This window comes from Hydra viridissima, unplaced genomic scaffold (assembly GCF_058129835.1).
Source record: "Hydra viridissima isolate aposymbiotic clone 2 unplaced genomic scaffold, HvirCarnegie_v1 scaffold_1, whole genome shotgun sequence".
In the NCBI taxonomy this organism is placed as follows: Eukaryota; Metazoa; Cnidaria; class Hydrozoa; order Anthoathecata; family Hydridae; genus Hydra; species Hydra viridissima.
Window position 1 is genome coordinate 4,277,312 of NW_028324300.1, and position 25,444 is coordinate 4,302,755.

Genomic DNA, 25,444 nt, shown 5'->3' on the forward strand with positions numbered 1-25,444 from the left:
TTCCCCGATGGTTATCCCAGTTGATTTTTTTGTATAAATAAAGTTATTCAGAATTTACTTTGAAATAGAAATAAACAACAAGTTTTTTATATGAAGCAAGAGAAGCAAGCGTAAATAAAATAAAACAAATATAAAATAAATAATCTTAATATGTTTTGCTTGTCCCGAAGAAAAGTCTATTTATTGTTAACATTTATCGATGCCAAGTACGAAAATAAAAAATAAAAAAAAAAACGAGAGGTAAAATAAAACAAATGTTTTATTATTCAAAAAATTTGGAAAATAAAGTTACGTAAGATAAAATGCCAATATTAGAAAACAAAACCTTAATCTTAAACTATATAGGTTAAGCTTCACTAAGAAACATAATGAAACCTGTCTGGCTATTTATACTAAAAAATTATACGGATCATCACTGAACAAACGTTTTTAAAAACAATCTAAGCTGGAATCTGGGGAGCAAAAAAACTTAAAAATTACAGTCTGTTAGATATAGTAATGATTAATGTAGTTTAATACCTCGAGCCAACGAATAAAGAAAATAAAGAAGCTTTATCGTCAATTCGAAAATTAGGCTCTCTCAGTTGTTAAATAACAGCCGTACTATGCCCAGTAGGATGATATAAGTTCCAAAAAATATCGTTGTAAAATGAATTTATTTATTATATCAGAAATTTATTCAAAATTAATTTGTTGCTTTAAAGTATATTTAAAAAATCCAAACCATCTCCAAAAAAATTCTTGATCCCCTAAAAACCCCACTTCCCCTGTTTTTATTGCTAATGTAAATTTCATTTCGCTAAGCAATGCATAATTATGGTTCACAAGTACTTAAATGAGAAAAAATTTCGAGCAAGCTTGCTGTACATTTTCTTTTAAAAACTTTTTATCGATTTTTAAAGCGCAAGTTGTTTTATATAATCAGCTTTTAATTAGCCTAGAATTTTTTTGAAGCTGTTTTTAATCCGTCATGATATTTCTAATTATGATATGTGTGTGTACCCACATTTTATATATATATATATATATATATATATATATATATATATATATATATATATATATATATATATATATATATATATATAAACACAGATAGAAAGTTGATTTATCCTAGCCTTATTATATCTTGACATAATTTTGCTTCAGCTAGAGAATACATGCAGATTGTATGGAGGATTGAGTGTTAAAGAAAGCCTGCAAATGAGTTCAGATCTTGATTTAAGTGAGTGCTTGAAAGACTCTCCCAAATTCAGGTAAAAATTTATTATAGCTTTTTTTTGCTCATAGGATTTAAGTACCTCTAAAAAATCCTCTATCAATCATGTTTGAATGATTATTAGTCCATAATAGGATATGTTTTGATTATGGTTCACTATGTTTTATCAAACTGTTGCCTCAATCAAAATCTGAGAAAATCAACCATGTTTCAATGCCAACTTTAAATTTTTTTAAACAATTAACCACGTCTTAACCAGAAAAATAGTGTTTCTATTATTTTACACATTAATACTTATTCAAGACCATGTTTCAACAGAGGATTTTTTTCTCCCCTACTTCCACTATTAAAATAATACAGATAAATGACATAATACAAAAGGAGGTTTTTTACTGTTGCTTTGATATTTATTGCTTTAAAATCATTTCAAATACACTTTACAATTTCCATGATAAAGAAGCTCTAATTTTTTTTAAGAATGAGTTAAAGTTATATTTTAATATGCTTTGAATGAAAACAAAGTATGAAATTGATCCTATTACTGTTTGCACCAATATCTTGTTTTTTCTTTCTCACAGCTTTATTATTGTGTTGAGTGCTTTATCCACTTAGGATATTCAGTTAGTAATGCAAGCTCAAGTCATCAATTTGCTTTTTCAACCAATCTTTTAGATTTTTTATATATACTTATTAAGAAATATATTTATTTACAGTGAGTTCTCTGAAAAGCACTATTTACAGTAAGTTTCTCTGAAAAGCATTATTTACTTTTCTTCATAGCTGCATAACGCTTTTAAAAACAAATAATTTATTTGCAATAGTTAAATTAAATGCTGCATAAAATTGCAGTTGCAATTGTTCTTTTTTCATTACTTTAAATTTACGATTGCTTAACAATTTCAAACCAGTGCAAAAAATAAAATGAAATTACAGATGACTTCTATTTTTAAGTTTTTTACAAATACAAATAGAGGTTTTCACAGGCAATCTCAGTAAAACTAGCTTTTTATGCTATATTAATTTGGCATAGCAATACCTGGACCACAAGGAACAATATATAATAATATATATCCTACAAAAACAATAATAATATATATCCATTTTCAATATTTATATTGTTTATTTAGATCTGCACTAGAGGAACATGAAGTATCCATCAATGAATTAGAGTCTCATTTAGAAAAGGTAAGATGAAGCTCGCATAGACATATACTGTATGTTTACTTTATCAAAATCAGATTTTAAAGCTTTTTGTTTCTTTAGATGGTCAAGATTTCTGTTCAGATGGTGGAGGCTGGAAAGAGCTATTCAAATGCTATGGGGTAATTTTGTACAATTATTGCATTTAAAACTTGGGTTCAAAAGGTTTTAAAGAGTTGAACATAAAGCATTAAGTGTTGAAAATACAAAGAGTGTCATTTCAGATTATAAAGATTTGTTAAATTTTAAATATCTACTAAATTTTCAATAATAAGTGTCAAATGTATCAGGGATAATGATTTAAGATATTTATCTTTTTAATTAGATTGCTGATGTATAGTTTTGAAAATCTCTCCTCTTTCTTTTCTACGGATGAATTTGTCTCAAACTCTCTTAAAAAACTAAATGGCGTCATAAGTGATCTTCAAACCTACTTTTCTGTGAGTTTTTTTTTCTTTAATTTTTAATATGGGTTTACATCTGGTGTTTTAAATTTGGAATAAGCAATTTCTTTACAGCATTTTCAGAATTTTATTACAAGTATAAGTTTAAAAACATCCTGGTGTCAACAAGCTCTTTTTATTTTCATAATAATGAGAATAGCTCAATTTTTAACATTTTAAAAATAAGCATGATGAATAAGTTTAGAAATTTAGTTTCATAAGTAATATCTATAATACTAAAGAGCTTTACTACCAAACAAAAGTTTGGACCCAATTTTTTTCATAAATTTGTTTTATTAAATGCAATTGTTATTTTATTTTAGTTTAAGCACTTTTTAGATAATTTCTAAAAATTTTTAAAAAATTTTTGTGTTGAAGCTAAATAAGTGATATACAATAATATTATATAAGAGAAATAGTAATTATTGTAGTATATAACAAATCATGTTTTATGCATACTAGTGTTAGTTTTTTCGCATTAATATTTTCATTTATTGTTTCTTTTATCTGAATGATTCATTTGGTTTTTTTTGGAGAAAAAAAATTCTTTAATTAATACATTTGAGAATTTGATATTTCTTAAAAAGTTTCCAATTCTCAAATGATTTAGTATATTTTTAGAAGTATGAATAAATCAAAGGAGATGAGCGTTGCAAACAGAAATGCAATACTCACTCTACAAAAAAAAAATTATTCCAATAGACAAATTGCAGAGAAGTTCAAGGGTCAATAAAGAGTTTTTCAACCCATTGTACTCTAAGTGACCTATCAAGATCAGGAACATCCAAGGCATTAACATCCAAGGGAGACAATTTTTGTATTTAAGCAAAGTGTTTGACTGATCTTCAGGTGTAGGAGCTGAATTTAACAGCAACTAAAAGAGTCTATTTAATGACTATGAAGCTATGCTTATTAGATGGTTGTCTAAAAGGACAAATTTTTGTAAATCACATAAAAGAGATTAAAATGGCCAAAGTTGCATCAGGATTGAAGTGCATCTGATTGGTCTAAGATTCTTTGGACAATAGCTCAAACAGATGAATGTATGTACAACATACATCTAAAGAAAAAATGATACCAGCCTGTATTGGGTTTGTACAAATTATGATATGGTTGCTTCAATTCTTGGATTTAAATCCCAATCAGTACTATAGAAAGAATTAGACTGTAATATTCAAAATTATTGTCCAACATTCTATAATAATTTCTGGAACCTTCTGCAAGGTACCTATAACAATCTAAGAACTTTAGTAGAAAATTGGAATCAAGAATACTAAGATTGTGTGAGGCAGTTATTAACATAAAAACAGAGCTTTCTTTGATGAAAATGCTATCCAATTGACAAACATAAGTAGCTGCTATCCAATTGACAAACATAAGTAGCTGCTATCCATTTGACAAACATAATGTATTTTTGTAAAAAAAGAAATAGGCTTTTATTGCTAATGTATTTATTATGTTGTTATCTGCAATTCACTCACAAAGTTTCATCAAAACTTCAAATTACTTTAAGCAAAAGTACAAGGAAGCATATTATTTTTAAGTGATTCCAAATAATTGATTGGTTGTGCATGTAAGGGAAATTTTCTGATTTTCTAACAAAAATACTAATTGATAGTTTTGAATATGAAATTATCTGTTTTAATTTAATCTACGTTTAAGTAATGCTTTATTTTGCAAGCTTTTTTAAAGAACAAAAGCCTTAATTTCAGTTTAAAAGATAAAAATTCTTCACTTTTAGAAAATATAAGAATTTTCACTGACATAAGGTCAAAAATAACTTATTTTCTAGTAACATGATTTAAAGGTGTTTGAATCAAGCCCACTTGCATTGAATGCATGTATTATGTTGGAGTGGATTCCAAAATATGTAACCACTAACAACTGTCAGCACAAATGAAATTTGTATTGAGCATACACTTGGACAATTTGACTGATCTCTTGATTTGTATTAATTCTTACTTAAAATTTAAAATGCTAACAGAAAATAAACCCTAAATAACAAATATTTAAGAAAAATTGGCACAGAAAAATAAATAGAAAACTCTGGCACAGAAAAATAATTTAGTATTTAAAAGACCAATACAAAGAAATGGATATTGAAACATTTTATCAGAGTGGTAAAGTACTGATTCATTCTACTGATTCATACTCATTTCCAATGATGACTTCATGTTGACATACTCATTTCCAATGATGACACAATGATGACTGATGACTTCATAGAATTTTTTTTTTTTTTTTTCTTTATAGAAAAAAAGGATATTTACTCTGACACATAATCAGATATTTCAGGAAGAGTGTGGATTTATAAAGAAATATTTCTGTTAACAATTTTAGATTGTGTCCTATGTTCAGAATTTGGCTTAGAATTTGAATACCATTTTTAAACACAATATGGATTTTTAGAGAATAGAAAGTTAAAGTTTTAACAACTTTTTTTTATTATTTATTACTATATATATTTTAATATATATATAACTTTTATATTACATAACATTTTTGCCTGAGTTTTATTATTTAACTCAGGCAGTTAAAACCAGGATAGCTGCACCACTCTCAAGAAATTTTACAAGTAGGAATAGATATAAAATAAATTTCACAATCAGGAAAAAGTATTGTATAAGTAAAGACTTAAAAACAAAAAATGTGTCATCTTTTTAAGAAATTGTTTGGTTTTGACAAAAAGTTTTACTTTTAATCAAGTTTTAAATGTATTAGATGTTTAACATAAAATGTATAAAGAATGTATGCATTTTAATGTAAAATGTATAAAAATGTATAATATAAATGTATATGTAATCCTTAAAATCCTTAATTAAAATATATATTTAAAGTATTATAAAAATTTTTTGTTAATTGTTTTAAGGTTTTTTTGGAACATACACAGCGAGCTATGGCAAATAATATTAATCATTTCATCAGAGAGTAAGTGTTTTAAGTCAAAACTTATTGCTATTTGTAAATCAGGGTTTAAAAAGTGCTTAATGAGAAGACATCATTATTAAGACTTTTAAAATTGCAATTTTAAAAGTCTTAATAATGATGTCTTCTCATTAAGCACTTTTTAGAAAAATAAAAGTTTAAAGCTCCTTTTTACTAGTAAAATTTGTAAAACTAAAATCACAAGTTTTGTAACTCTATACTTGAGTGTGTTACTAGCATAATGGATAGCTGTTATCCATTATAAAAAGGTTGAAGAAGGTCTCTTTTGCCAAATAAACAATTAAAGATATTGTTCTGAAAAGTTTTTGAATATGGTTTTTGAAATGTGGCTGCTATCATTAAAAAAATTAAGAGGGAAAAGTATATAAAAAATGACTTAAGTTTTGTAAAAACTGAATAATATGATATCCTTTCAATGTCTCTTGAAATTGTTTGAGAGATATTTTTAGTATATTTTCTTAAATATTACCTGTAATATTTTGCTTTCTCTCTAGAGACATTAAAAAAGTTAAAGAGACAAAGAAAATTTATGATAAAGTGAGCTATGAAGTAGACAGGTTGCATATTTTAAAAATCAAGATTGTCTAGTTTATTATAATCAGTTTTTGTTTCTAGAATTGAAAAGAAAATACAAAATAATTTTTTCATTTGAACTTTGTTGGTTCTTTAGTTTTGTTTCTCTTTTTCACTTAAAGAATTGTGCAAAATAAGAATATCTGTTTATTTCCAGTGCAAGATTAAGAAATAGTCAGCTTTTAAAAACATGCAAACCTTCTGATGCTGAGGAGGTTGGTATTGTCTTTAATCTTCAAAAAATTTACTTATATATTATTCAGATCAACTGGAATTTTTTTTTCACCAAAAAGTTACCATCAAATAAGTATTTCAATAATTTATGCATAACATTAATATGCAGTTTTTTTACTTTTCAAATTTTATTTCAGGCTATTAATGTTCTCATAGCAACTCAGTCATGCTTCAATCATACTGCTCTAGATTACACATTTCTGGTAGGCTGAATTGATGTTTTGTTTTGACATGATAATTGTGTTCTTTATTATTATAATTTTTTTATTTCTAATGTTCAACACTAGTACTATAAGGGCTATGACAAAATGCTTGCAACACTATTTTTCATATTTTTCCTCTTGTTATATATCTTGTTATATATGCAACCATAAGTTAAGTTGTAGAGCTCAGTGAAACACAAGTTTTACATAATTTTTATCACATCTGTTGAGTATTTTGAAAGTTATCAATCATCAAAGTAGTTTCACTGAGTTTTGCATAAGTAATAGGTAAAGTAGTAGACTAGTTGGCAGATGGATTATTTGACAGACAATTTTTGCTATTTGCAATGACTATAACATTTTCAATTGAAAATTTCAATTTTTCATTTCAATTTTTTTTTTCTGATTGAAATGGAATGATGAATGACATGAGTTTTTTTTTTGTTTGTTTGGATTTCAAAAATTCAGGTAAAAAGCTTACAATCCAGACGACGATTTTATTTACTCAGCCAAGTAAGTAATATTTGTATTTTTTTCAAATCTACATAAATATGCTTACTCAATGTTCACACTTACATTCATTTAATTTACATAATTTTGTTTCAATGATTTTTATTGTACTTTAGTTATAAAAGAAAATTAGTTGAAAAATGAAGATGCACATTTTGTTTTCTTTTTAAGATTGCATTATTTATGAATGCCATGTCCACTTACCATAAACAAGCAACAGAAACGTTTGATAAATTTCAAGAAGACAAAGATCAAATGAGCAAACAGGTGTCTGCTCAGGATTAATTGTTCAAAGTTTTAAAATTTAAATAAAAAAGCTTTAAAATTTTACTAAATTGTTATATAAATTTTTCTAATAACAATTTCACTTAAAAAATCTTCTTTCTTTTGAAATCAGTTAGAAAATTTACAGACAGCATATACAATCAGTCATAAAGAAATGGATGAAAGACATAATTTAGTGAGAACTAAGGTAGAGTCTTCCCTGTGGTTTAGTTTACACATCTTCTTAAATCTACCATCAATGTTTCATTAAAAACCTTTTTTTAGGATATTGAATTTGACAGCATTGTTCTCGATAGTTTCCCAAGAAATAAAAGGTAAGAAATATTTGAAACAAGCATATTAATAAGATGCCATAAGCTCTTCATTGAGGTTTTCCATAAAAGCCAGACAAACTTTGTATTTAAATTTGTCACTCTCTAAAATTTGTCTCCAGGGTATAATTAAGTTATAACCCTGTAGGAAAGGTTCTATCAGTCCTCTACCTTCTAATTGCCTGCCAAGACATCATGATGTTCTTTCTTATCAGAATTTGCTAAAACTAACTATCATTTTAACTGCTTAACAAGATTATGATTCAGCATTTTGGTTTAAATAACAACTGCCTGTTGTCATCATCCCGAAAGTTAAAGATCTCTGGTGTATAAAGTTTTTTAATGAAGCAAAAGAAAAGAAGCAATATAAAAGATCAATCGAAACAATACAAGGAGAAGCTGTGTAATCTTTTTGACATTAGTTATATAACAATAATTTTATAAAAAATAAATCTATTGATAAAAAGCTAAAATGCATCCAATACTTGATATCTGAACAGTACTTGCTGATACCCACAGATTTGCTACATATGCAGTTTGTTTAACTTAAGTAAAACTTAACTAAAATTTTGTATAAATTCTTAACAGATACTCTGGTTTTACTTAAGAAAAGAATAATATAATAATCATGATTTTTAACTTTTAATCAGAAACCATGTGGTTTTGCTATTATGATTATTTAAAAGGCAACTATTCTTATGATATGGTGATATGGTGATATGGTAATATATATGAAAATGGTGCCTTTTCATCTCATTCAGCTTGTTTTTAGTAATGGTTTTTATTGGAGAAAGGCTTCCAAAAAAAATATTGTTATTTTTTGTAAATTACTTGATAATTTGATTTTTAAAAAATAAAAAATGCTTAAGTTATGATATTTACTTTATAAAATAAATAAAAATTAATAATTTTAACTATTTTCACGTTTCAGTAATTTGTTGCTTCTCTTTTTATTTTAATTCTACCAGAAATTTTGCCAGGTAGAAAATTTTTTTAAATCTCCTTTTTTTTTGGACAGTGTATTTTGGATGTTCTGTTGAAACACAAATTTGTTTCCTAATCTAAGTTTTTTAGCTGAAGATTTTAGTTTTCAATCCAATATATCAATATACATATTACCATTTATGGTTTCATCAATAATCTTCACTTTACCAACACTACCCCATGCAACTCCAAACTTTTACGCCTCCATCACCATGGTAAACTCATTATTCTTTGCATGCAACTTATTTGCTCCATCCAATCTTTTAAGTTAAATTTGTATTCATTAGACCAAAGATCTTTCTTCCAAAAAGATAGTGGCAATAAAATATACAATTTTGCAAAATTCATTCTTTTTTTTTTTACTAGCTATAAATTCACTAAACCCTGTTTGTAAATACAATTTCTGATTAATGTTAGTGAAGTTGTGGTTCCTGTGGGGTTTTTAAGATTATTTGCAATATTCTTTGCACTTTCAAACTGATTTTTTTTTATTATTATTATTAACATTTCTCTATTGTTTCTTGGAGTTGTCTCTGCCTTTTATCCTCATCCAATACAAATTTCTAATGTGTTACTTAGCCTGTATTTCTTCATAATGACTTCTTCAGTTGTAAAAGAAAGAATATTTATTACTTTTTGTATTTTCCTACAAAAGTCTTTTTTGCAAAAAATCTGATTAGTTGCTGAAAATGATATAGTTGAAATATAATGTAAATAATTGAATGAATATTTGATAAGTTGAAAATAAAAACATTTTAAAAACATCTAATTTTTAATTGGGAAAACTTATTTTAACCAGTAGGAGTTAAGACCGGTAGGAGTTAAGACTGGTAGGAGACCATTATAATTATTTATCCCATGTATTAGAAATAGCCAAGTCTTCATGATGAACCTTACAGTGCTATTGAAAAAGATGTGGAATTGAGTGTCTTTAAATCAGGAGAGCTAGACAGCCATACACCTTTATGGCAGAAACTGGTGTTGTCTCTAAGCCAGTCTTGTAACAAGTTTGCTGTGTGATATGATGCCCTGTCCTGCATTAGGACAGGGCACCATATTACACAGCAAAGTTTTCATCACTAAATTTGATGCCATGACCCTGAAGCCTGATGGTAGAAATAAAGGAGGCATTTTTAGGCTTCCTAAAGCAACCAAGCCAAAGACCAAAATCTGGTTTTGGTGTTGTGGACCTGATCAGTAATGAAATATTTTTTACCAGAGAGTTTTTGAGAATTCAAAAAATCTTCTTACACTTTTAAAGCCTTCGTTACTTTGGGTGAAGAATAAGATTTTTTTTTTCCAAGCTTGAGATTTGACTCTGTAGAGTCTTTTAGCAGTTTTCTTACATCTTCTTTCCTGATTTTTATGGAATTTTTTTTTTTAATGGAAATGTTCACATTAAAAATTATCAAAACTTTGTCACCAAAAAATTAATGTAATTAAAGTGAAAAACATTTATTAACATTAAATTTTTAAATGCAGAAAAAATATAATAGGTAAACTTTAAATTTGATTTTGTTATTTGATGTTTTTTAGTGAAGTCATTATGGATGGCTATTTATTCAAAAAGTCAAGTAATGCTTTCAAAATTTGGCACAGGTATTTAAGCAACTATAGTAGATAAGAAAAAAAAGTCTAATGCATTGTAAAAATTTATTTCTAAAATTTTTTTAAGGAGGTGGTTTGTAATACAAAATAATAAACTCTATTACACAAGAAGATCAAAATCTGTAAGTTTGTTTTTTTACATAACTTGTTTTTCAAAGAAATTGTTAAATAGCAGTAGTGCATATGATTAGAATACTAAGTCAAATAATAAATACTTAAATAAAGTTTTTTTTTTCCTATTGTTTATCAAAGGAGTGCATTACTGAAATGGTCGATCTACGTCTTTCCACTGTGAAGCATGCAGAAGATTGCGATAGACGTTTTACATTTGCTGTAGTTTGTCCTACTAAGTAAGAATATTTCATTTTAAAAAAATTTACTTTACATTTTTCAAATCATTCAAAAATATTTTAAGATGTACAAAAATTTTAGGTGTTGGTATTTGCAAGCAGACAATGAAAAGCTCAAATCAAGGTGGATGGCTGTAATGCAGGTAAAATGCAAAATATCTTTGAAACCAGGGGATTTTTCTTTCTTTAAAACCAAAAAATTGCACTTGGTTCTACAAAGCCAATTTATCTTGGAGAAAAAATTTAATATAAAACAAAATAAATAGTTTTGTTAGTTATAATAATGGTTTGAATCAAATGGTTGTTGCAATTTATTTAGATGGCAATTGCTCATGCACTAAATGACTCTGATGGCTCAGTAAGTTGCCTATAGTTCACTGGATTTGGTATGAAAGGCCTTTTAATTTAATAGGGGTCTATAAGTTTGATAATTAATAATAAGAGCAATTTTTTGTATTTGGATAGGATGATTCGAAAGTTGATACATTTTCTAAACTACACCCACAATAGTATGTGTCCATTTTGTTTTGATCTTTATTTACTAATTGTGTGTACAACTTTTGTTTCTGAAAACATTTGGTTCCTTTTCCTAATTTCTTTGTTTTAATGTTTATATTTCTATTATAATTCTATTAATTATAATTCTATAGTAAGTTTATTCTCTTTTAATTGTATAATTGTTATACTTATAGCCTATTGCAGCAAATTAGTCAGCTTCCTGGAAACAACTGCTGTGCTGATTGTGGAAGCCCTAGTAGATTTTCTCGAGTTTTTGTTATATAATTATACAATAGGAAGTAAATTACAGATTCACAAATTAGATTTAAATTTTATTGTTTTAAAAAATACTTTCAGTCTCTTTAATTTTCAGATATTTTAGTTAAAATATTTTTCTTAGATCCAAAATGGGCAAGTATCAATCTGGGAATTATTTTGTGTATTGAGTGCTCTGGAATACATAGGCAAGAGTAGTTTTTTCTGTACATTTTGCTGTACATATTAACATTTTTCTTTGCTCATTTACTAACTTTATTCAATTTATTTTTTTTTTTTTTTTACTATAGAAGCCTTGGTGTTCAAGTTTCTAAAGTGCGCTCTATAACTCTTGATGATTGGGATCCAGAAACTATAAATGTATGTTTGCTTTTCTCTTGAAAAATGCACACTATAATATAGTTGTGTATAATATTAAACAATATATCTATTTTTTTTTATTAGATTTTCTATGTTATTCATATAGTCTGAGTTATTTATATTAATTTTATAATTAAATGCCATATGTATATTATGAATGTAAATCAGCCAATTCAGATTTTCTCTCAAAAATTAAAATAAAACTAAAATTATCGCGCCACCAATTTTTGTGCAAAAGTTTTTATACTTCAGTTGATGTTAGAATTGGGCAACGAAGTGGTAAACAACATCTATGAGGCCAACGTCCCTCAATCATATCATAAACCTACAGCAATGAGCACAAGGTGATTTTTAATTCATTGAATTAGTTTGACCAGCAAATCCTTAAGTACTAATTACATTGTTTGATTACAATACTCAAATTTAAATGCTGTTTCATATTTTACAGATTTACTGCTTTTCTATTTAGAGCAGAACGGGAATCGTGGATCCACGCAAAATATTTTGAAAAGCTATTTGTAAGTCTTATGCAGACTCCTCGTCAAATGCCTTTGAAACGAGGCAAGATAATAAAGCGGAAAGGAGGTAGAGTACGATCTTACTCTTTAGAAAACCTTGATAGCATCGATAATTCTCTTTTAAAATCTAAAGTAAGCACTCCGGACGAGGAAAGAAAAGTTAGCGTTCCTTGCTCAAGCAACTTTGAAGAAAATCAAAATGTTAACAGTCTTCATCCAAGTTTAGTACGTTATTTTATTTAGTAAACAAAAAGTTACAAAGTATTTTAAGCAAAATGACAATTTGACTTTCTTAGTTCATCCAGCAGACTAAAAGTGCTTTATTTACTAAAAGTGTGAATGTTAAAATTATTTTTGTTTTAGTTGTTATATCGCGCTGCAAAAGTTAAAGATATTTCACTCATGGCTTATGCTTTTGCTAATGGTATTTATTGGTATATTTTTAATAATGCTACTGCCTTTACGCTAAACAATTTAAAAAAAAAAAAATTATTTTAGAAGGAACTCAAACCAGTTGAAGTAAACCATTTTAAATAAATGGTTTTTTTTCTAAATCTAAAATGCGTTTGTGTATTTTGGGGTTTATTTACTAACATTTTTAGAAAATTTTGTATAACGTAGGTGCTGATGTGAATTGGCATAATTTTGACTCTGATTTTAGAACGGCGCTTCACGAGTCTGTTATTTCTGTAAGTTATTTCATAGACCGTAACGAATTAACCTACAATATAAATATGCATTCTTCCTTACTATTATTATCATCATCAATCATCATCATCATCATCATCATCATCATCATCATCATCATCATCATCATCATCATCAACATCATCATTATATCATTCGAATGTTAAAAAATTTGCTTCAAAAGTATTTTGAAAATAAAGAAGTTTCGTTTGTTTCTCCCAGACCTCAGTGTCAGCCAGTGAGTTTTTACTTCAAAATGGTGCTAATTTGAATGCTACTGATAAGTCTAAGCAAACACCTCTGCACTACGCCGCTTTATACGGTAGTACAGGGTAAGTATTCCAATTGTTTATAGTATCAATAGCCTGTTATGAATCACTCTTTAATCTCTAAAATTGACTAATGTGACATGATATGATTGCAACCACTACAGGCTCATTCATGAAGAGTCTGTAGTGATGTTAGTGTATACATAAAGCGAATAATTTAACATTTGTAGCGTTGTTTTTTGTGTTTATATTACATTATATATATATATATATATATATATATATATATATATATATATATATATATATATATATATATATATATATATATATATATATATATATATATATATATATATATATATATATTATTGATGATATTTTAGCCATACTTGTTTGTTTTTGAAACGCGATGCCTGTCAGAAATCGCTTGACATTAATGGAAAGGTATTTTTATTTGTTACAGTTTTTATTTATTTTTATTTTTTCTCTTGTTTTTGAATTATTTTTCTCTTTCAAATCTATTTCTTTATAGGATCCACTAATGATTGCTTTAGGAAACACCTATGCAGATATAGTCACGCTGTAAGTATCAAATATTCTGTTCTATAACCCTTTTTTCTTTTCAAGAAATCTAGTGGTTCATTCCTTAATTCTCGTTGCGTCTTTTTTACTATCGGCTGAACACGATGAAATACAGCACCTTTAAATTGTTAATTACTCGAAAATTACTTAACAATTTTTTCTAATTTTTTGCACAACGAAGCTAGTTAAATTATTTATTTCAATCTTTTCTTACATTTTTAATCGGACGTCCGATAATTTTTGGGAGTTTTAGGGTATTATCTTCTGGATATTGGAGTTAATTTATTTTGAAGTTACTATGTACTTTTTCTTTTTTTAATTCATTCATTCTTCTTTATACAAATCCGATGTCAAAATTTTACGAGTAACGTACGATGCACTTTTCAAACGACAGGAGCAGATTGCTTGCCATATAAGGGAATTTTGGAGCAAATTTCTTAGGTTGAATATACTTGAATTTGTTGGACATATCTTTTGACTGGCCAAATGTTGCTGCCTTGGCTATTTTGAAATTTTCTTTTTGCAATAGGTTTCATCTTCTTTTATTATGCACAGGTTTTCTCGGTTTAAAAGTTTATATTTTGAACGACGAATGGTTTTAATTTCTTCATCTATGAATCGTATTTGAGCTTTTCTTTTATTTACGTACTTTTCCTATCAAAGCTTCGCTGGATTTAAGTTTTTTATCGCAAAATCAGCGACATGGGCTTACATTTATGGAGTAATTAAATGATTTCCGCCGCAAAATAAATCTAATTAAAGATCGAGCAACACTGGTCAATTTTGAAAATGTCAACTTGTGACAAAAGAACTTTTTCTTGATTTAGTATTTATTTACTCACTTTAACCCGATATCATAATCAATCTTTAACACCAATACAATCAAACTACAACACAGCTTTATTCTGCAATAAACCAAAAAAAATCTTTTGATTAGTTATAGAGTAATTTAAATAAATTTTTTTTTTTTTTTTTTTTTGACCAATCAAAAGAATGCTTTAAATGTCAATTTTTTAGCTTACGGTTAGCCCAACTTCACGAAGAAATTAAAGAAACTGATCTGAATATGGGAGGTATTTGACACTTACTGTGTAAAATTAGCATGTTTTGTCTCATTAACTTCTATTTTTTGTCTTATCTTTAACTATTTTTCAGGTGATGAGACAGTGAGCAATGTTTTTCGTGATTTTTCCAATATGGCGTCTCGTCAGCCTGAAAAATTGAAGCGATCTAATCGACAAACCGTAGTTTAACAGCCCTACCTGGGTTTAATCTAAATTCATCTTTTTTTTTTATGATTTTATAGCAAGTTACTAAACAAAATCAGAGCATATATACATCTATATTTTTACTAAGTCTTCACTTTAAATTAGGTATCTACACTCTTACTCGCGTCACTTTTTTCAATTTCTTTAACAGTCATAAGTTTTGATGAAAACTATTCTGTTAAATCGTCATTTTTCGAAGTTTTATCAACCTTTCGGTTAATGTTCTTTTTATTTTTAGAACACAAAAGATAGAAAATAGTTTATTACATATCTATACATTTTTTTTACTCAAAACAATATTTTTAATATTTTCCGAAAATTTTTTTAATTGCATAAACTGTTTTGTAATTTTATATGTACTTTCTCGTTTACATTTACGTACATACATGAGATATTTTGAGTAACTTGAGTTTCTCTTTTTTAAGGTTACGGAAATTAAATTCTCTATTTTAAATTGGAAGACGCTTAAAGAAGATTTTATACTTTATACTGATGTACACAAGGGTGGAAGGGGTGTGTGCTTTTAGAAGGACAAAAATAAATGTAATTAATTTCATAAGTTGTTTAGTTTTCAAAGGAACGCCATGAAAGAACGCTTGACATGCCCTTTAACAATTTTACAAATCGTTCTTAATCTTGTGATTGTTGGAAAAATTTGACTTTTACACTCTTATGAGCCTTCTTAAAATAAAATATCTTCACTGAAATTCCAAGGTTTTTTTTATCTACAATTGACATAGATAATCCAACATAATCGACGGGAAAAGTTAACAGCGAAAAATTAAACGTTTTTCTAATTTTATAAATCTAACTTATCAATACAATTTTTTGTACAAGTGCAATTTCCCAGTTCAAAATATCAAGAAAAATATTTTATCTGGAATTTTGAGCGACATTAAATTGACCAGCTTTCTCTTTGTGACGATTCAAGAACCTAATCACCTTTTTTATGCAGACCTCAAAAATTCGTTTAGTTAACTAAGTTTCGGAAATATTTCAAAATACATAATTTAATTTTCAAAATGAATTATGAATATTAATTATGAGTATCATCTAGACACAGTTAACAGTCTAATAGGAATAACGATCTTAGTGTTTTGATTGACAACTTTTCAATTTTCATCAAAAGTAATGATTGAAAAAGAAGACATGTGCTAATTAAAGTTCAAGCAAAGTGAAACGATTATTTTTTAACAAGAATGTCGCCGGTTTTAATATTTTTTTCTTGAAAATGTAAGTGTACTCGATATATCTGTTCCATATCTTAACATTCTATACCACGTGATATACTACGTGAGAAATAACGAACGCAAGATATTGAGTTCATTATATGTGTACGGAGATCACATTAGAAAGCTGTGTTTTTGTTATAACGTTATTTATAGGTGTCCATAAAAAAACGCTATCAATTTCAATATTACTTTTAATGTCTATTCCCTGGTTTAATCGTTGACTAAAAAATAAGACTGTGAGCATGACATTTGAAGTGGTTATTAGCATGCTTCACGGAATGATGGGAATCAATTCAAAGAGGCTAAAGTATGATATATTTAAAGGTTAATTCAGAAGATTAGAATAAAGAATGTTTACATTTTAGAAAGCACAAAAGTATAAACATAAGACTAGCTGCTCTCATAAAAAGGCCTGTCGGAATCCATCGCAAAATCTAAAAAATAAATATGGAATCAATAAACAGTTAATTTTTATTTGAAAACTAAAAAGTAATTAAAATTTACCAATTTACAATCGAATAATGAGTGCATATAACACTTTGCAACCATCTATGAGTGGACCTGCACCATACAAAGTTGGATTATGTTTATGAGTGTAAAGACTATTTTCTCCAAAGTAACATCTTCATCAAGAGTAGGTATGTGAATAAACAGTGTTGGAGCGCGGTGCATACTTAAGGAGGTATAGTAGATGAACTCACACAAATACCTAAAAATATTTTTTACTTCATTAACAATTTAAATAGCTATTACGCTAAATTAGAACAGGGAAGTGGGTAGTAGAATCAAATTTCTTTTAAGCTGCAATAAGAAGCAGATTTAATGTAAAATATTGAATATTGGAAAAAGAACAGCTTTTATAATTCATTTCACTCAACTTTATTATTTGCTTTTTCTTCTTTTTCTTCAAAGAAAACTTACCTGCCAGCATTTGTAGACTTGCAAACAACTGGGAAACTATCTGAACAGTTGTTAACTATACAATCAACATCAATTGTGGTTTCCAGGCAAACTTAAAAAAAAAAAAAAGAAGTTATCCAGCTATTGGATAGAAACTAATTTAAAAAATAAACTTAAAATATTTTTTTATTATTTCTTACCATCCTCACCACATTCACTTTCACCAGACAGGCAACACCCATTGATATCTTTTCGAATGTATCCAGTGGAGTGGGCACATGTTTCTAAATGAACTACTCCTTTCTCATAAGTTGAGACACCAACATGAATCACTAGCTAAATAGAGTTTTTTTTTTAACACAAGATAAAACTTTAAACTAAAAATGCATTTTGTAGTTAGTAAATATTCTCACAACTGAGAGAACTTTGTGTGTTTTGTCTTTTATAAATACTCTTAAAAACTGCAAAAACATTTTTCCACCACCAATTAGACTTACTTTTTTTACTATTTAATTTGATTGATATGAATTAAACATGAATAAATTTTGGTTAATATAAAAAATAAGTCTCTATAGCTTATGTAAAGCTTGGACTGTTTTTTAATAATTAGAGTTTAACATGTGTTTATAAAAAGGCGTAATATAAATTCAATTTAAAAAAAGAGATACTCTAAGTTAAAAATTGATTATCATGAAAATCTCTTCTCAAAACAACTACTTTCAATAAATATTTTATCAAATAATTCAAATTTTTTTTTTGGAAAGTTTTTCAATCTTGATGAGTTTAATCAGGATTTTTTTAGGTGATTTTAAAAAAACTTAATAGTCAAAACACAAATGGTTGATAAGGAGTAAGAGAAACAAATAAATCGCAAAATGAATAATGAATGTTAACTCCAGATTATCTGTTTCTAAGATTGTCTTTTGTTTAAAATTGCATAAAAAATATTCTAAAAAACACAATAAATAGAATTTTCTTGAGTGTCAACTTAGGTCTGTAATGTCTAAAGAAAACTTTAAAATACAAAAACGTCTTAAGTAAAAAGCCAATCTAAAGATAAGTTTCTTCAAAAATCTTTAAAAATATATTCTTAAAACACCATATTTCACAAATCTTTAGGGATAGAAAAAAGACAACATTATGGACTTACATCTGGATTAATTTCATTCCAGAGCTCTGGAACATTGTTACGTACAAGATTATAGTCAACAGCAATTTCTTTAGCTATAATTTCCCAGAATGCAAACTCATGGTTAGCTACCTCCTAAGATGTTATTATTGAAATAATTTTTTGTAAAAAAGTTTAAACAATATTAAAATAGGCGATAAAAAAGAGCTGATATCATAACTAGTAATAATATATAGATGACATGACATAAAATCATTCTTTCTATTTGTTTTACAAATAATAGAGAAGCAGCAGAGTAGCAATTGATTTTATATGATTTTGAGAAAATCACCTTTACTGCAAGCCAGCTGGGATTTACAGCATGCTGACCAAATGGACCAAACCCTACGGTAGGTATAAAAGATAAGGTACATTACCAGGCAATACGTTTATCTTTCAAATGTAATATTTATCCTATACACATCAGGCTTTGATAAGATGTGAACAAATTAGGCGAAAAAATATATTTCATCTTTATTGAGGTGTACATAGCAGAAAAAGAAAAATCTCATTTTTTAAAAAATTACAATTTAAAAGATGAACATGTAAAAAATCACGAAGAATAAATACTAAATTATTCAAAAAAAGAGGGAGAAATTTTTCCCATATCATATAAACATTTATTACATAAAAAAAACCAGATCCTCTAACGTTGTGGTATCCAGTTAAAAACTAGCGATACCAGTATATGATGAAACATTTAAATCCAACAAACGTAAAGAATACACCTTTAAGAAAACAAAAGGCATGTAAAAACTCAACCTGTTAGAAGAAGCTTTCGGCGAGACATTTCGCCTGGAACTTACTCAAACTTGTCTAGACCTGTGTTGAGTAAAACTCAATTTAATATCTGATTTCAAAATACATTTCATCCTTCGCTCACTCAATGGAAATCAGCCTTTACAGACCTCCACCATAATAACGCCTTCACGTAGATTTTTAACTAAACTTGGTTTATCAACTAATGAAGTTCTACAGATTCAAATATCTTTTCAATTACTATTCTAAAAACATTTATTCCTTATTTAATTTATTTAATTCTACTTTTTGTAAGACCTATTACTTCTCACATATTACTGGATAATATTGCTCTTGGTATATCTCTAAAAATAGTATCTTTGACGGAGACCACCGCTTCCGCATAATTTAACTCGAGATTTCATTAACATTGTTCTCTTTGACGGTAAATCTGCAAGATGGCCATCAGAGCTCCTCTAAACAACGTTATAGCTGGACTTGGTCTGTGTTCTCGAAATGTTTTAGTTGCAGGAACTTCATCACAAATCCGAGCTTGTGAGTTAAAAATTCCATTCTTAACTCTGAATACCTGCACGTCTAACTTAATTTTTTTTTCTGGGAAAAAATACATATTAGTGGCTATTGATTTAAGTGTAGGCTAAAACAAGGAGTATTTTTTAAAAATTGTTTAATTTAATGTTACAGATCGGGTTATACTTTACTAATTGAAAAAAAGAAACACTTTAAGATTTTTTGTTTTTAAAGATAATAAGTATAATATCATGAAATATTAAATCCTTCTTTAAGACTCAAGCCATGGGAAAATTAAAGTCAACAATCCTATTGTGGAGTTGGATGGTGATGAGATGACTAGAATTATTTGGCACAGAATCAAAAAAGAAGCAAGTTTTATTTTTCATTTTTTAAATGCTCTAAAGTTGTATAAATTTATTTTTGCAAAATTTTCATTTTAAATATTCCTTTTCAAAAGGAATTATTTCACACTTATGTTATAAATACATTTTGTATAAAACACTTCATTCAATGTAGCCCTATGCCTGAAGCACAGCAATAAATGGGCCCCGTTATAATCAACAATCTAAATTGAGCAATATTCTGTAAGGAAAAATTATTTTCCTTACAAATTTTAATTATTTACAAAAAGGATTTTTTTTTTCTTTTTCATAGAGAAAGATTGGATAAGTAAAAAAAAAATTTTTTATTTTTTATTTTTTTTATTTACCCAATATTATTGATTGGTATTTTAGATAAAAGGGAACAACATAACTTAATCAAAAATATATCCAAAGATAATATCAGGCATGGGATATATTTAAAAAAACAATTCATTGTGCTATATAAGTTTAAAATCCTTTAGAACTTAATGTAGTAGAAATTTAGTTGTTTTTTTTTTTTAATGAAATTTGTATAAAAAGTATATTTGCTGTTCCTCATATGTTTTCTTATTAGTACAATTTTTTTGTTCAATTGTGTTTTTTTAGTTAATATTTCCATTCTTGGAGTTGGATTGTAAATACTATGACCTTGGTTTGCCCTACCGTGACCAAACTAATGATAAAGTAACTATTGATTCTGCAGAAGCAATTTTAAAATATAACGTTGGTATTAAATGCGCTACCATAACTCCAGATGAGGAGCGTGTCAAAGGTTAAAAACTTAGGTTTCTTTGGGGAAGGGTTTTTTTGCAAATTTGTATTGTTATAAAGATGTTTAAGATGAAAATTTGCTGTTTTTAGAATTCAACCTGAAGCATATGTGGAGAAGTCCAAATGGAACTGTGCGTAACATCCTTGGTGGAACTGTTTTTAGAGAACCTATCCTATGTAAGAATATTCCTAGGCTGGTACCTGGATGGACGCATCCTATTGTTATTGGTCGTCATGCTTTTGGAGACCAGGTATGATTGAAGATCAGTTATTTTTTAAATATTTGAAAAAATTTTACTTTTAAGTGTGATTAAAATTATTTAAACTGCATCGTTTATGATTATTATTTATCTTAACCAAACAAAAAAGTTTTTCTTTGTTTCTGTATAAAAAACAATTTTTATTTTTACAATATTTAACTGTATTTATTGATTTTAGTAAATATACTCTGATAAAAAGCCTAATTAAGACATGTACCAGAAAAAATCTGAGCGTGTTCTGATGTGGTGTTTACGGAAACCGTACATCATTTAAAATAGCTAATTGTTTTAAAATGTGATTGTATTAATGTTGCTCAAAATTTAAACAATTCTGTTATTAAAACAATTAGCTTTAATTGAAATGTCATCAAATCAAGATAAGAAGCGAGAAAAAATTTTTCATTTTCTCATTGAAAATCCTGTTGTATCGAACAAAACAATTTCTAAAGAGCTGCAGATTGCTTTGAGAACAGTGCAGAGCGTTGTGAAATGATTTAAGTACACTGGTACAATCATAAGAAAATCAGGAAGGGAAGAAAAAAATGTTTTGTTAGACGAGATCTTGGTAAAAAGGTAAAAGATGCCTTAGACAGAGAACCAGAGATTTCTGTTCGATTATTAGCGAATAAATTTAAGACAAGTGCTTCCACTATACAAAGAGTAAAGAGAAATTGTGGTTATGAATCTTATAAAAAGAAAAAAATTCCTCGTTGTGAAGAAAAGCAAGAAAATGTTGCAATTCAATGTTCAAAGCTGCTCTATAAAAAATAATGTGCTAAAAATTCTTGTTTGATTATTGACAATGAAACTTATTGTGCTGCATATTTCCGATCTCTTCCAGGACACCAATATTATGCAGCAATTAATCGCAAGAAACTGAACTCCAAATATAAATGCATTGGAATGCAAAAATTCGCTAAAAAATTCTTAGTTTGGCAAGCAATTTGTGAATGTGGTGAAAGAAGCTCTTGTTTTGTGACTACAGGAACAATTAACACCAAAATTGCTTGCCAAACTAAGAATTAACATTAAAGAATGCCTCAAGAAACCTCTTTTGCCGTTTTTAAGAACACACACAGGTAACCCGTTATTTTGGCCCAATTTAGCATCATGTCACTACTCTGGGACAACTTTAAACTGGCTTAGAGAACATAAAGTAGATTTTGTTGAAAAACACTGCAATCCACCAAATTGTACCGAACTACGTCCTATCGAAAGATATTGGGCTCTTGTCAAAAGAAAACTAAGGTTCAATGTAAAAGAAGCCAAAAAAATTAAAGACTTCAAAAATAAATGGATGAGAGCTACCAAGGCTGTGCAAAAGCTGATGTCAAGTGTAAAACGCAAAGTGCGTGCGTTCTCACGTACAAAACTTCACAAACTTTCTTAAGTGAAATTTAAAAATATTAGTATATGTACTTTCAAAATATACAATATTGAAATACAATAGTTAGATAAATATCTTTTATAATGTCCGCGCAGATTTTTTCTGGTACATGCCTTATATCTAAATATGAGTAGGCTTTTATCAGGTTATGTTTTGTTTCTTAATTTAGAATGAGACCTTATTTAAAAAGATTTATAATTGATAAATATTAAAGTAATCATACTTTTTTTTTCTTGATTAAATTTAGTATAGAGCAGAAGATCGTGTTGTGAAAGGACCTGGAAAGTTTGAGATTTCCTTCACACCTGCTAATGGCGAGCAAAAAATCACAGTAGATGTCTTTAATTTCAAAGGTTTATAAATTTGAACCAATATTTTATTTAAAAAAAAAAAAGATGAAGTAAAAAATGAATTCACTTAACATACATATTTGATATTTTGCTTGTTATTTGACTAATTGATTGAAATATTGTTTGTTAAGAATAAGTATAATAAACCTTTTTGATTTAAAATCACCAATTGCATAAACCTGTTTTAGGTACTGGAGGATGTATTATGGGTATGTACAACACAGATGAGTCAATACATGATTTTGCACACAGCTGCTTCAATTATGCAATTAGCAAAGGCTGGCCTTTATACATGAGCACAAAAAATACAATTTTAAAACAATATGATGGAAGATTTAAAGACATCTTTGAAAAAGTTTATCAAGAGTAAGTTGGTGTATTTAAGTTGCTTTAAATTGTGATTGATCTTCTCAGCACTTTGCATTTTGTTTTTTTTTTTGTTGTTGTTATTTTCGGCAATATTTTAGTATCTGATGTTTTTTAAAATTTTATTCAGGAAATATAAATCAAAATTTGAAAGTCTTGGTATCTGGTACGAGCATCGCTTAATTGATGATATGGTTGCTCAGTGTTTAAAATCCTCTGGTGAATTTGTTTGGGCCTGCAAAAATTATGATGGTGATGTACAATCAGACACACTGGCTCAAGGTTATTATGGGGTTTTTTTGTTTTGCAACTTTTTGCAGAAAACACACAAAAATCATACCCACTTTCTGTGTAAGTGGTTTTGGTTTTTAAGTGTTATTTTATAAATATCTTGCATGACTTTTAGGGTTTGGTTCCTTGGGTTTAATGACTAGTGTTCTAGTATGTCCTGATGGGAAAACAATTGAAGCTGAAGCAGCCCATGGCACAGTGACTCGTCATTATCGTGATTATCAGAAAGGCAAACCTACCAGCACTAATCCTATTGCCAGTATATATGCTTGGACTCAGGGTTTGTCACACAGAGCAAAACTAGATGGCAACCAAGAATTGAAAACGTGAGTTTTTAATATTTTGATAATTCCTTTTGTTTTCTTTGACCTGAGTTAAATATTTTTTACCAAGTGTTTCTCCAGTAAGAGAAATCCTTGCTAGAAAAAGGGTTTGCGTAGAATATCAAATAATTTTCTTTTCATCAAAGTAATTTAATTTTGTATATTTATCTAAATATCAAGTTGGAAATTCTGTAAAATTAACACCTAAAGATTTTTTTTTGTCTTATGAGCTTCTTGTCACTTTATTTTTTTTAAAAGATTTTGCAAAGCCTTAGAGAAGGCTTGTGTGGATTGCGTTGAAGAAGGATTGATGACAAAAGATTTAGCTGGCTGCATTTATGGAATCAAAAAGTAAGCTTTATTTTTTTAGTGTCATCATTAGTCAAGTTATGTTGACGGATTTTTTTAATTTTATTTCCTTATGTAGCGTCAAAAGAGAGCACTACCTACTTACCGACGAATACCTTGATGCTGTTCGACAAAAACTTTTGCAGATTTGGACTCCTCCAAAAGCTTAGTTTAGTCTTTCAATACAAAAAATTATTGCTACCCACCTTCGTAGGCATTCATGCTGGTGAATTGAATGATTTTATAGGAAATAATAATTTTAACAATATTTTTTAAAAAATGTTTTCATTATGCAGTTCGTGCGAAAGATAAATTCAAATCAAACCCAGTCTCTGAAAAGTTGAAAAACTTTCGAAAGGCTGAAACGTTACCTTAAGCTTTTTTTTTCTCTAGGTTCAAAAGTTGCTTATTAAAATTGTCCGATACAATAATAAGAAATGTTAAGGTGGTGTTCTAGAGATTTGTGTTGTATGATACCGAAATAAAAATTATTCGCGAGAGAGTTTAAACACTTTCTTGCGAATATTTTTTATCTCGGAAAGGCAGTCGGAGTTATCTTATGATATTAAGGTTCAGAAAACAACTTTTTAGTCAAAAGATGAACTTTTTTGTCATGATTTCTGAAACTGGATTAGTTAAAGTAGTTCCAATAAAATCGACCAATCGAATTTAGTTATTAACATATACTCCCTTGATAAATAAGATTTTTAATTTCATTAAAATTCCTTTAAACACTGTTGTCCAAAAACGCAATTTATTTGGCTCAATTTGACCCGAGAAAATCATTTGTAAATTTTTAAATCAAATTATTTCGTTTAAGAAAGAATAATCAATTGACCTTGAAGTTTTTTTTTTAATTGGTCAAAATTGACTTGTTTTAAATAGTTGCGCTATAGAAAGTGGCTGAAAGTGCTAGAGGTTTTTAGAAAATAGGCTGGTATTTTAGTTCTTGAGATATTTATTTTGTCTTTCTTTTTTCCAATTGGAAAACATTTTTAACTAAAAAAATATCTCATGAACTAATTATTACATGCAGTAAATTACTGAAAAATGACAGAAATAGCATGAGTAGAGGGGGGAGAGGGAT

General features: G+C 27.8%; 3 protein-coding genes across 10 annotated transcripts; 2 read left to right on the plus strand and 1 right to left on the minus strand.

Annotated features, from left to right (window-relative positions):
- Positions 1 to 1,093: 1,093 nt before the first annotated feature.
- Positions 1,094 to 15,883, plus strand: LOC145188247 (arf-GAP with coiled-coil, ANK repeat and PH domain-containing protein 2-like). Of its 7 annotated transcripts, none has more exons than XR_016447490.1 (30): positions 1,094 to 1,256; positions 2,347 to 2,404; positions 2,483 to 2,541; positions 2,745 to 2,859; positions 5,732 to 5,790; positions 6,303 to 6,365; positions 6,539 to 6,596; positions 6,753 to 6,818; positions 7,287 to 7,331; positions 7,500 to 7,595; positions 7,726 to 7,800; positions 7,878 to 7,927; positions 10,445 to 10,507; positions 10,584 to 10,638; positions 10,769 to 10,866; positions 10,949 to 11,009; positions 11,186 to 11,224; positions 11,332 to 11,375; positions 11,559 to 11,620; positions 11,765 to 11,828; positions 11,931 to 12,000; positions 12,253 to 12,344; positions 12,470 to 12,743; positions 12,882 to 12,952; positions 13,140 to 13,207; positions 13,428 to 13,537; positions 13,861 to 13,921; positions 14,010 to 14,059; positions 15,077 to 15,132; positions 15,215 to 15,731. XR_016447490.1 is itself a non-coding variant. In XM_090072402.1 (30 exons), exons 1-29 carry the CDS (start codon positions 1,204 to 1,206, stop codon positions 15,138 to 15,140), a joined length of 2,133 nt encoding a protein of 710 aa, XP_089928528.1. In that variant the 5' UTR covers positions 1,094 to 1,203; the 3' UTR covers positions 15,141 to 15,148; positions 15,753 to 15,883. The 7 variants fall into 7 exon arrangements, 4 of the variants coding, with proteins under 4 accessions (XP_089928528.1, XP_089928521.1, XP_089928535.1 ...); XM_090072402.1 differs by lacking the exon at positions 15,215 to 15,731 and adding an exon at positions 15,753 to 15,883 and having other exon boundaries at positions 12,882 to 12,942; positions 15,077 to 15,148; XM_090072395.1 differs by having other exon boundaries at positions 12,882 to 12,942.
- Positions 15,884 to 16,869: 986 nt separating this feature from the next.
- On the minus strand, positions 16,870 to 19,526 carry LOC145187891 (pyroglutamyl-peptidase 1-like). Of its 2 annotated transcripts, XM_090072455.1 has the most exons (7): positions 19,390 to 19,526; positions 18,920 to 18,972; positions 18,610 to 18,723; positions 17,660 to 17,795; positions 17,481 to 17,571; positions 17,064 to 17,268; positions 16,870 to 16,993 (listed from the first exon to the last, which is right to left on the minus strand). In XM_090072455.1, exons 1-6 carry the CDS (start codon positions 19,415 to 19,417, stop codon positions 17,109 to 17,111), a joined length of 582 nt encoding a protein of 193 aa, XP_089928581.1. In that variant the 5' UTR covers positions 19,418 to 19,526; the 3' UTR covers positions 16,870 to 16,993; positions 17,064 to 17,108. The 2 variants fall into 2 exon arrangements, with proteins under 2 accessions (XP_089928581.1, XP_089928590.1); XM_090072464.1 differs by lacking the exons at positions 16,870 to 16,993; positions 17,064 to 17,268; positions 17,481 to 17,571 and having other exon boundaries at positions 17,660 to 17,791.
- Positions 19,527 to 19,543: 17 nt separating this feature from the next.
- LOC145187890 (uncharacterized) lies at positions 19,544 to 25,190 on the plus strand. Its single transcript, XM_080064410.2, has 10 exons — positions 19,544 to 19,920; positions 20,173 to 20,267; positions 20,868 to 21,033; positions 21,123 to 21,283; positions 22,927 to 23,032; positions 23,218 to 23,395; positions 23,526 to 23,677; positions 23,802 to 24,012; positions 24,268 to 24,360; positions 24,437 to 25,190. Exons 1-10 carry the CDS (start codon positions 19,824 to 19,826, stop codon positions 24,525 to 24,527), a joined length of 1,350 nt encoding a protein of 449 aa, XP_079920536.2. The 5' UTR covers positions 19,544 to 19,823; the 3' UTR covers positions 24,528 to 25,190.
- Positions 25,191 to 25,444: the final 254 nt, after the last annotated feature.